Source organism: Pezoporus flaviventris, unplaced genomic scaffold (genome assembly GCF_033815535.1).
Source record: "Pezoporus flaviventris isolate CSIRO_AGI_PZ_B2104156 unplaced genomic scaffold, CSIRO_AGI_Pfla_v1 ptg000025l, whole genome shotgun sequence".
In the NCBI taxonomy this organism is placed as follows: domain Eukaryota; kingdom Metazoa; phylum Chordata; class Aves; order Psittaciformes; family Psittacidae; genus Pezoporus; species Pezoporus flaviventris.
Window position 1 is genome coordinate 33,478,275 of NW_026892573.1, and position 12,014 is coordinate 33,490,288.

At 44.8% G+C, this 12,014-nt stretch overlaps 1 protein-coding gene across 5 annotated transcripts in view; it reads right to left on the bottom strand.

The window, feature by feature from the left end:
- Window positions 1-12,014, bottom strand: part of UVRAG (UV radiation resistance associated) — an 88,944-nt gene that overhangs the window by 58,800 nt on the left and 18,130 nt on the right. For all 5 annotated transcript variants that reach the window (XR_009744223.1, XM_061458125.1, XM_061458126.1 and 2 more), the window contains 3 exons: window positions 10,690-10,851; window positions 9,231-9,305; window positions 6,944-7,029 (listed from right to left, as the gene is read on the bottom strand). Coding sequence is in view for 4 of the 5 variants with exons in the window: in XM_061458125.1 (XP_061314109.1) it covers window positions 6,944-7,029; window positions 9,231-9,305; window positions 10,690-10,851 (323 nt within the window). In the remaining variant the exon portion in view is untranslated. The remainder of the gene's footprint in view (window positions 1-6,943; window positions 7,030-9,230; window positions 9,306-10,689; window positions 10,852-12,014) is intronic.

Below are 12,014 nucleotides of genomic sequence, written 5' to 3' on the forward strand. Positions count from 1 at the left end.
GTAGTGCTCATCCATGAGAGTGCTGCTTATTGAAGCATACAGAGGCACTCAAGAGGTCCCATTACAGTCTGTGTTTATTTGTGTTGGCTTCAGGCCACCTGGGGTTTCATGTCCCAAGCCAAGGGGATGCCTGCCCTGTCTTGGCTGCTTACACAGTACGAGGAGCCAAGTCTTCCAGGTGGAAATGCTTCCTAGCTTAGAAACATCCAGGCTGGCCACTGCAGGAAAACAATCACAGTTATCACTAGCAAAGGGGAGTTTTTAGCAGAGGAACATACTGATTTAAAAGCACAAGTCAGGCTAAGAGGAATCCTACTGCCCCTTCCAGGCTCCTGCTGGGAGAGGGTGGTGGCAGCAACAGGATTAAAGTCTGAAGGTCTGCAGTTTGAGAGCCAGCAATTTGACTGCTAACATACAGGAAAACGAAGAGCAAGGCCCTTCAAAGGTGATAACCTCCTGCCACACACAAGTGCCATCTTCACAGCATGTGGCACTCTTCCTACTGCATGAACATCTATAACTACAGTGTTTAGAAAGAAGTTGGTGGCATTTGTAAGTCGGGAACCTTTGTGAGGAAAGGACAAAAAAGGGAAAAGCTATAAATGAAAGACTCCGCAGTGCATATTTTGACGTAGAAATTAAACTAAGCTTTCCTACCTCCTTTTATCTCTATGCAAATACCAGCAGGCTGAAAGGAATAGGGTAGAGAAGAGCCACACTATTTCCATGCAGTCAGAGCTGCAGAGGCTGGACAATGAATCCCACCCACTGCACAGCCTCACTTCCTTCATGGAGATGAGGATGAAAACAGAAGAAATTCAGTGAAGCTCAAGTCAGAATAGATTGGCATGACTCACCTATGGGTTTATCATCATAGGATCCCAGACTGGTTTGGGTTGAAGGGACCTTAAAGCTCATCAAGATCCAGTCCCTGCCACGGGCAGGGACACCTTCCACTGGAGCAGCTTGCTCCAAGCCCGTGTCCAACCTGGCCTTGAACGCTGCCAGGGATGGGGCAGATGCTGTACAACCTGAACAGTCAGGGAACAGCTGAGAGCATCTTCTCTTCCTGCACCAGCACTGCACACAGTGCTTCACGTGGGGTCTCAGAAGAGCAGAGGGGCAGGATCACCTCCTCCAACCTGCTGGTCATGCTCCTTTTGATGCAGCCCAGGATACAACCAAAATGCTTTCAATCTGCACTTAGTGGCTGGCTAAAAAGCACAAGCATGCCATCCATGCTGCTGAAGAAATGGTTAAGCCACAGACAATGCAGTTTTGGACTGGAGAGAGAAAAACATAGGAAACAAACCTTCAAAGGGGCATGTTTCACTAATTCTTAGAGCACTTTCTGTCTGCAAGCAGAACTGGGGAGGATTTGAGGCACTCACATATATAGAAGCATAAAAACTAATAGCAGGCCAATTGTTCTGTCACAATACCATAAGGATCTGATGCAGACTACAAGATAATCGTTTTTAGATTTAGGAACCAAAGCAGAATCCTAACATATAGGATTTTAAGGTCTTCTTTTAGCAATTGCCAGCACACCCCACCTTCCCAACACCACTTCAGACTGAAACGTCTATTTTTCACTATTTAAAGAAAAGAGAGAAAACTCAGAGAATCCTAAATATAAACCTATTCCCATTAGTGCTGCAAACGTGCTGAGAGTGTGATTATGGAGACATGTCCAGAACATGACCTCAGATGAATCTGGCCCATCCTGAGTGTGATGTGAAAGGTGAAACACGTTACTCTCGAACCTATTACCACCAGCAACATAATATTTAGAATGCCTTTAAGTGACCTCTCCTCGGGAAATCTGACAAGATGGCCAAGGGACAAAACCTCAACCTTTCAGCTTCCCAATGGGGGGGGCTCATTTTTGTTAGCTAGCCCTTTTTAAAACAAAAGGCTGGGAGAACATTTGTCATTTCTATATGGCATGAACAACTGCTTAACAGCACTACATTTCATACAGTCATAGAATGGTTTGGGTTGGAAAGGACCATAAGGCCATCCAGTTCCAACCCCTGCCACGGCCAGGGACCCCTTCCACTAGAGCAGCTTGCTCCAAGCCCCTGTGTCCAACCTGGCCTTCAACGCTGCCAGGGATGGGGCAGCCACAGCTTCTCTGGGCACGCTGTGCCAGCACCTCACAGTAAAGAACTTTTGCCTCAGATCCAACCTGAACTTCCCCTGTTTCAGTTTGAACCCATCACCCCTTGTCCTATCACTGCAGTCCCTGATGAAGAGTCCCTCCTCAGCATCCATGCAGCCCCCTTCACACACTGGAAGCGGCTCTGAGGTCTCCACGCAGCTTCTCTTCCCCAGGCTCAACAGCCCCAATGTTCTCAGCCTGTCTTCATCTGCCTGAGATGCCCCTGCCCCAAAACAAGAAGGTTCACGAGCTGCAGAGGTGCTGAGAACTCTCCTTGTGTAAAGCTCAGCTCTCTGGGTACTTAAACTTTTCCTCCTGCTTAATGAACTTGTAAATCTGAGTCATTAAGCATCTGAGCACACAGGCACGACTTTTATCCAACACTCAAACCATTTTCTACTGTTCACACGCTCTGGCATTCCTAACTAATTTCTTTAAATCAACAGAATTTGAGCCAAGCACGTGCTTTTCATTAAGGCCTATTCACAAGCTTCATGAGTTTGAGCTATTCACTTCTTCTGAGAAGTAAAAACAAAAATTCAATCATTTCTTCCCCCCAAAACAGGTTTGATGGATAGGCTGACCACAGAAGTTCTCATTTTATACTTTTTCAGGAGGTGAGGGTCGAGGTAAAACCTTCTCTCTCAGTTGCTCATCTCACACAAGGATGATGTCCCATCCCTGGCAGTGTTCAAGGCCAGGCTGGACACAGAGGCTTGAAGCAAGCTACTCTAGTAGAAGGTGTCCCTGCCCATGGCAGGGGTTGGAGCTGGATAAGCTTTAAGGTCCCTTCCAACACAAACCATTCTATGATTTCCACACTGTTCAGCTGATCCCACCTGGCAGAATGACACCATCAGAATAACTGGGATACAGACACCATCATCACTAGGATTTGCTTCCTGGTTTTAGGGAGTTTAAGCAAAACCGGGACAAAGCTGTTCTTCATATCCACATGTCCCATGGAAGCATTAGGAAACCACACGTGCAGCTTGTGAATTTTTACTACAGACAAGCATCATATCATGAGAAAGCCTTCAAAACGTGGGATTTATGTGACCAGATGCAAGCACAGACACCTCCCTGTTCTCTTTACAGCCAACGGACAGAAGCAGGCAGACAGATTCATTTCCTCCCCAAGTACATGTCCTGTCAAATGAATCACAACTCAAATTATGCCCATCTCTCTCTTCAGGTTGCAAATGGAACATAGTCACACAAAAACCATCATTGGAAAGAGTTCATGGGCTCATTACTCAAGCCTGGACTTGAGCTGGAGAGGTGGGAACCAACATGCTTGGTAGGAGCAAAGGGACCTGAGAAGAAGAGACTAGAGATTGCTTTAAAAGAAATAAACACTATCACCAGTGGTTTAAGGTTGATGTCGAAGGTAAGCAGCAGTAGAGAAAGTGTACCTGTAAAATAGCAGAGCTAATGTGGGAGGGAATAGAACCATAGAATGGTCTGGGTTGGAAAGGACCTTAAGATCATCCAGTTCCAACCCCTGCCACGGGCAGGGACCCCTTCCACTAGAGCAGCTTGCTCCAAGCCCCTGTGTCCAACCTGGCCTTGAACACTGCCAGGGATGGGGCAGCCACAGCTTCTCTGGGCACCCTGTGCCAGCGCCTCAGCACCCTCACAGGGAAGAGCTTCTTCCTTATATCCAACCTGAACTTCCCCTGTTTAAGTTTGGACCTACAGAAATCCATAGAAAGGATTCTAGACTTTGCCTCAGCTCCTGAAGAGCTTTCTTAGCTAAGAAGGAAACAGGTGAAAAGAGCACCTAGAAACGGTCACAGCTGATAACTGCTAACTTCTGATGGAAGTAGACAATGCAAGATGTACTCCTACAGGATATGTCAAATCCACTGAGGCATAATCAGCAGCAGGCCTGGTGGTGAGGCCTGGATAAAAACCTGTTCCTTTTAGGACAAAGCAAAAAGAGAATGTCTCTGCTCAGAGGGCAGGGCTGAACAAGAGCTACACCCAACAGCACACCTAGGAACTATAAAGAGATGATGTCTGGGCTCTCAAGAACCTTCCCAAGACCAAACAAAGTGCTCAGCTTCAGTAGTGAGGTTTCAAAACAGCATCCAGCAAGGGGAGCTTTAGCAAAGCTGACATCTTCGTTTCTTGTTAGCTTTATGATAGACACTTTCAGAAGGACCACGGTTCAGATTAGACACAGTTAGACAGGCTCAGACAGGCTCAAGCTGGTCAAGTCATGATGTAATAGCGAGTGAGAGTGTGCTTCATCCTACAAAGAAATGCAAAGGAAATGTGGGAAACCCACAAAAACGCATCAATAAAGCACTCAGGATGACCAGCACACATTCTATTCTATTTAACAAAGATAATGTTAGGTAGTAGAAGAGTTCTCTTTAACAGACTGTGCCAGAGCACAACCAGAAGTTTATAACGCACCCCCAGGCTGTTTTGCACTAAAAGTGCAGGAGACAGACATTTAGAATGCAGCTTTTGGTTCAAACCTGCTTTACACAACCAAGAAACAGCACATTTAAGTTTTAAGAGAGCTTATAAAACACGGACTTCTTGAATAAGCAACATAAGAGTTAACGTCTCCTAGAGTTAAGGTCTTCACTTCACAAGCAACAGTGACACCTACCGTTAACACTACCAAAGGCATTCAACTTTCATTACAACTGATAAAAACACAAATGTATTTCTCCAAAGACTTTTGAAAGCATATTAAACACTTCCTTCTCGAGGGTTTCCTTTCTAGCACATCTATTGCTATTACTGTAGAACTGAAGTTATCAACCTGTCTTAAAATCATAGAATAGTTTGGGTTGGAAAGGACCTTAAGATCATCCAGTTCCAACCCCCTGCCATGGCCAGGGACACCTCACACTAGACCATGGCACCCAAGGCTCTGTCCAACCTGGCCTTGAACACTGCCAGGGATGGAGCATTCACAACCTCCCGGGGCAACCCATTCCAGTGCCTCAGCACCCTTACAGTAAAGAACTTCTTCCTTCTATCCAATCTAAACTCCCCGTTTCAGTTTGAACCCATCACCCCTTGTCCTATCAGTCCAGTTCCTAATGAAGAGTCCCCTCCCCAGCATCCTTGTAGCCCCCCTTCAGACACTGGAAGCTGCTCTGAGGTCTCCACGCAGCTTCTCTTCTCCAGGCTCAACAGCCCCAACTTTCTCAGCCTGGCTCCATACAGGAGCTGCTCCAGCCCCTGCTCATCCTCGTGGCCTCCTCTGGACTTGTTCCAACAGCTCCATGTCCTTTTTATGTTGAGGACACCAGAACTGCACACAGTGCTGCAGGTGAGGTCTCACAAGAGCAGAGCAGAGGGGCAGGATCACCTCCTTCGCCCTGCTGGTCACGCTCCTTTTGATGCAGCCCAGGATACGGTTGCTTTCTGGGCTGCAAGTGCACACTGAAGCCGGCTCATGTTCATTTTCTCATCGACCAATGCCCCCAAGTCCTTCCCTGCAGGGCTTGTTAAATGCCTTTTGAACTCCTCAAAATCCATCTACTGACAAGTGTTTAAAACTTCTATTTTTCCACACATAATGTTCTTGATCTATTATCATTAAAGCAGATCTGAAAAAGGACCTTTCATTTACCTTTATGCCAGTGTTTTGCAGGTTTCACCACCTGACCTAAACAACCACCTAAAACTGCAGTCACCATACCCGTTTTATACCATAAAAGTGTTGGAGTAACTGGATCCTGACTTTGTGCAGTGCCTATTTTCTGGATTATAAAGCAGAAAAAAGGCAAATTCAATTCAAATTAGACATTTAAAAAGACACAAACCACACACATTCAGGTGTGTAGCTGCTTTGTTCCAACTACAGCATCATTCTACCAAGTTAAGTTTGGGCAAGTTGCTTCCCCCCTGCCCCTAGTTCTAATTGAGTTAAGTTTTAATGTTGTTGAGAACAGAGTGGGGCTGTTGTGGTTTAACCCCAGGTGGTAACTAAGTACCAGGCAGCCGCTCACACACACAACCCCACAGTGAGATAGGGAGGAGACATGGGGGAAATGTAAAATCCATGGGTTGAGATAAGAACAGTTTAATAATTAAAATAAGATATAATAATAATATTAGTAGTAGTAATAATAATAATAAATAATAATAAAGGGAAAAAACAAAAGGAAGAACTAAAGAAACACAAGTGATGCACAATACAATTGCTCAGCACCTGCTAACAGATACCCAGTGATCAGCTACCTCCAGCCAACTCCCCCAGTTTCTATCCTGGGCATGACGTGCTGTGGTATGGAATACCCCTTTGGTTAGTTTGGGTCTGGGGTCCTGTCTCTGCTCCCTCCCAGCTTCTTGTGCTCCTCCTCACTGGCAGAGCACGGGAGAATGAAGAGTCCTTGATCAGGGTAAGTGCTACTGAGCAACAACAAAACCATGGGTGTGTTATCAGCATTGCTCTCATCTAAAAATCAAAACCACAGCACTGCACCAGCTACTAGGAAGAAAACTAACTCTATCCCAGTTGAAACCAGGACAAGGGCTTTTCCACAAAAGCCCTCCAACAAGAAGCTCCATGATCTTGACTTCCACAGCCAGCTCCAGGTCAGTGCACTAAAGCATCCACATGGCAGAAGCCAAGGAACACACACTCAAGGCCCACCTCCTTGCTACCAGAGGCACATCAGCACTACCTGGATATCTCCTTTGCACATTCCAGTCCAGAAGAGTTGGTTTTATACTTGGAAAGGCTCATTCTACTCACATGCTAAAGAAGTTACCAAGAGCTACATAGAATATTCTCCAACACCTTACCTAAGCAAAGAGAAGACATCGTACGAGTTACGGACACAGTTCTGATCCACCTGGAGAAGACTGCTCTTCAGGGTACCTGAGTGATCCTTAAGGCAAAGAAAGGATGTTAATTTAAGAACCAAAACCTTCTCCATCTTGACATGTACTTTTGGTAGGACAACAAATAATGTTGCATTTAATGTCTTTTAAATCTCTTTGCACATGGTTTTATGTGCAGTAGATAGAAACAATATATGGTGGTAATGAAACCAAGCTCAAGTCTGGCTCATAACAGCACTTACCTATAAAGGTGCTAGTGATCTATCACTTCACTGTGTTCTAGACAGAGAGTGTGGTTTCCTGACCTTTATAATCCATCACTGCACAGACTGCATGCACAGAAATACTGAAGGATGCCGTTTAGAGTGCTGCCATTCTTCAGGTTCAGATCTGAGAGCCTATTCAGTGACGTGAGATAAAGCCCTACTCCCTATCCATGCAGAAACACGTTTAAAGGATCAAAGCAATCTCAGTTGTGAATGATGTGAATAAGTCTCTGGAAGTTACAAAAAAATCCCTTCTATCGTTCTTAAGCAACCGAAGTGTACACTCTGCACAAGAGGCATTGAAACAGTGACAAAGAGCAATTCTTCACGTTGCAAAGATCACATATTGAGTTCTTCTATATCATAGTCACACAAACTCCTAGAAGCACCAGAGACTCAGAACGGGTTCTTCACATGATAAAGTCAATTCTAAATAGGTCAAAACACCAGCAGCACTGTAATGAAGTTTACGGATTGTAGGAAAACAGGCATTCATTTAGTGTATGCACTAACTCCACTTGATCTCATCTATCAGCTGATTTTCCAAGTGATGCAGGCACAATCAGAGTACCACAATCCCTGCACACTCCCTGCCTCAACAGGCTGCTTTCATATAGAACATGTTGAAATGCAGTTACATGTCAACATCTCCTGACACAACTGCATTAGCCACAGGCCATGCAGCACATTCTTTCCCACAAAAAATAAAGTTCCACCTAAATAATTGTGTGATCTATACACTGCAATATGCATCATATTGCAACAGAGGCACCATATCACAGAATCCCAGACTGGTTTGGGTTGGAAGGGAACTGAAAGCTCCTCCAGTTCCAACCCCTGCCACGGGGCAGGGACCCCTTCCACTGGAGCAGCTTGCTCCAAGCCCCTGTGTCCAACCTGCCCTTGAGCACTGCCAGGGATGGGGCAGCCACAGCTTCTCTGGGCACTCTGTGCCAGCGCCTCAGCACCCTCCCAGGGAAGAGCTTCTGCCTGAGAGCTCAGCTCAGTCTCCCCTAGGGCAGGTTAAAGGCATTCCTCCTGGCCTGGCCCTACAGGCCCTTGTCCAAAGCCCCCCTCCAGCTTTCCTGGAGCCCCTTTAGGCACGGGGACCTGCTCAAAGGTCCCCCTGAAGCTTTCTCTTCCCCAGGCTGAACACCCTCTCTGTGCAATCAGTTCTAGTGTCTCACCAGTCTCACAGTGAAGGATTTCTTCCTAGAACCTGATCTGTACATTGCTGACTATAAAGCCATCACTTCCATTCAAATCCCCACAAGACTGGACTTGCTAGTTGCGGCTAATGCAGGAACTGTAGCTGTGCATCAAGGAGTCATCTCCTTTCCAGCCAGGGACTCCTTATACAACCTACCTATACCACAGCACTGCCACTGGCAATTTGGGATTAAGATAAACACAACCTGTCAGCTGTGCTGTTTGCTATAGGTAACTTTAAGCTTCTTCAGCATCGATGTAGAAATCAGCACTGCCATAGGATTAATGTGGCTGCAACCACAATGTTGGCTGAATAAGCACAAATACTCCAGTGGAGTATTTGAAGAACAAAAACCGTGGGGTGAAACAGTGGCAACATGGAGCAAATTGATTCCTACTTAAGAGCTACAAACTCTGGTTTTAAAACTGATAACTAAAACTTCATGTGCTTTTCTATTTGCCATGAAAAAGAGCCTTAGAAACCACACCATTTCAGAATGTTCTATGTTTAAAAGCAATCTCTGCTTCAAAAAACAATCCTATTTCCAGTAACAAGGGATTTTTGGACTTAAAATACTAGTCTCTGCCTTCCCAAACAGCTCAGATGTCCACACCACAAAGGCAAAGTAACAGTTCTTATCTGGTATGTCAAAAAGAGGGTTTCTTCTCAAAATGAAGTGTTTTTGTGTATTTAAGTGAGAAAATGTCAGTTTCCAAGTTCAATTTCAGCTTGTCAGCAGTACCAACAAGCCAGAAGTACAAGATGCCCTTACCTTCTGCTCAAATGAAGCTCCATAGTAACCATCATTGAGACCAAAAATAATCTCATTGGGGTTTCTTGCATGTATCTGTAAGAAGAGAAGGAAAAAAAAAATCATTCCAGTCACCTAACTATGACTTTACACAGCATACAGAGCACACAAGCATGGAATGCTCTGACAGTCGAAAGCAGTTTTTCAGCACCTGCAACTCTAGAAGCACAGGAAAACTAAGTGAAAATGGAATTTATCCATAGAAAATGCATTTGCTTCACAGGTTTAATATGTCACTGAGTGTGCTCAGCAATTCTACCTTGAAATCAGAAACATTGGCCAGAGCATCCTTCCTATTGCGGCGTTCCCAGCTGACAAAAATAAGGAGACCAGGAAACTAATCAAAGAAATAAGTCTTAAGAGTAACTAGTTTGCACATAATGATAAGTAATGATGCTAACAATGAGGGTTCTCTGGTCATAGCAGACAAAATCATGGAATCACAGTATGGTTTGGGTTGGAAAAGACCTTAGGATCATCCAGTTCCAACCCCCTGCCATGGGCACGGACACCTCACACTAGCGCAGGTTGCTCCAAGTCCCATCCAATCCGGGCTTGAACACTGCCAGGGATGGGGCAGCCACAGCTTCTCTGGGCACTCTGTGCCAGTGCCTCAGCACCCTCACATTTAGTGGTTTTATTTAGTAGTTTTATCATTTATGTGATATGGGTTTCCTTCTGAGCCACTTTTACTATAGGCTCCACAATTCAGAACACACCTCTCGTTTCACCTCTTTCAAAAGGCTATGAGTAATATACAAACCCCAGAATAAAACAGATCTCCGAGTAAGCTCCTTGGACTGAAGAACTTTGATGGTTTGTCATTGCTATGTGAATGGATTAAAACTGTCATATACACAAACATTTTAATAAGAGCAAGCAGGGACAGGCCAAGGGGAATGGCTTGAACCTGCCAGAGGGGAGACTGAGCTGAGCTCTTAGGCAGAAGCTCTTCCCTGGGAGGGTGCTGAGGCGCTGGCACAGGGTGCCCAGAGAAGCTGTGGCTGCCCCATCCCTGGCAGTGTTCAAGCCAGGTTGGACACAGGGGCTTGGAGCAAGCTGCTCCAGTGGAAGGGGTCCCTGCCTGTGGCAGGGGTTGGGACTGGATGAGATTTAAGGCCCCTTCCTATCCAAGCCAGGCTGGGATTCTATGAAGTATACATACAATCACACCACTGTTTCCTTGAAGCAAGGCACTGCACTTTAAACCACTACCATTTGAGATTCTCAGTCAACAGTGGTACCTTAAAGCAGTCAAGATTTAAAGCTCATAGGTAACCTAGCATGAATCTCTGCAATCAAACCTTAAAACATGCCCATCAAATGTGTTCATTTCTTTTCTTAGCCTTCTATCTATTTGTTCATCCACATAACTTGTTTCCTTCAGTAAAGAGTTGAGAATAAACTGTTTTCACATTACCTGCTGGCCCAAGTACTTCAACCCATCCAGATTGACCTTCCATTCAATCAAGAGCTGGAAGTGCTCCTTCTTGCCACCCCAGATCCTCACAACAAAGCAGGAGACAGAGGTATCGAGACGATCAGGCATTATCCCAAAGTCCAGGCTCCTCCATGTCGGATTCTGTGGGTAAAGAGGGATAAAACCAACTCAAACTAAACAATGCAGAAGGTAGTGAAGTCCATGTCAAACCTTATATCTATATATCTATATATATCTATATCTATATATATCTATATATATCTATATAGATATATAGATATATATATATATATAAAAGAATAACAAACACCCTATTTCAAGGTTCACACATGGCTGAAGCCAACAGGCTCTGCTGCTTCCTTAGCCTGTTTACTACACAGAATCCCTGGGTTAAAGGCTTCATGCTGTAAAGTACTTCAGAAACTCAGAGTGGGCTCTGTTTCCTTCCATTAGGAAACACTGAAGAATTTACTCAGAATTTGCTCATTCAGTTGAGCCAAATCAGGACCTTCACAAGTGGAAGTGACTTCCCAAGTCATAACTGAGCTTCTGAGTACAGTTTACACTGCAAAAGTGAAGTTTAAAGGGCTGATCTACTCCTTAATGATTCAGTTTGCATTATTGACATGTTTGTTCACGTTCTTCTCCTCCTTGACTGATGCTGATGGCAATCCTCAAATGCTGCCTCTTCATCCCAAGAGGCCAGATGTGCATCTCAAGCTTTATAAAGTCAGCATACTAAACTGCTAACATCTATTTCCCTAGAACTCAGATTTGCAAACATGAAGCATTCCAAGAACTTTCACTCATCTCTGATAACACAGAATTAAAGATTTATGGAACTGTTGTAACTGGCCAAGATGCAACCAAGTCAATGCAACCCTACAAGTGCCAAGAGACAGATATTGACTTTAGGACTGCCACAGGCCATAAATCCCAGGGTGTCCTAAGGCAGAAATGGGGAAGAGCTTTTTATGCACATCTCCCTCCTCTGCTACACCCAGAAATGGTAACTCCTCCAAAACAAATGTGGGAACCCACCACTACCCCACGATACAACAAGCTTTTCCTTCTAGTGCTTAAGAAGCTTGGAAGAGGCCAACCATCTTTGAACTGGTGTTAGGCAATTTAGAGTCAGATGCCTCTGAAAAGAAGGGAGGAGCAAAGCCACCCATGAAGTACTGCAGAAGGAATACATGCTTGGAGTTTTCTTAAGGAGAAGGGATATTTGGTAGCACAAAAATACCATTTTAATAAAAACCCATAGACAATGTACGAAATTTGCTCCAGACATCTTTGATTTA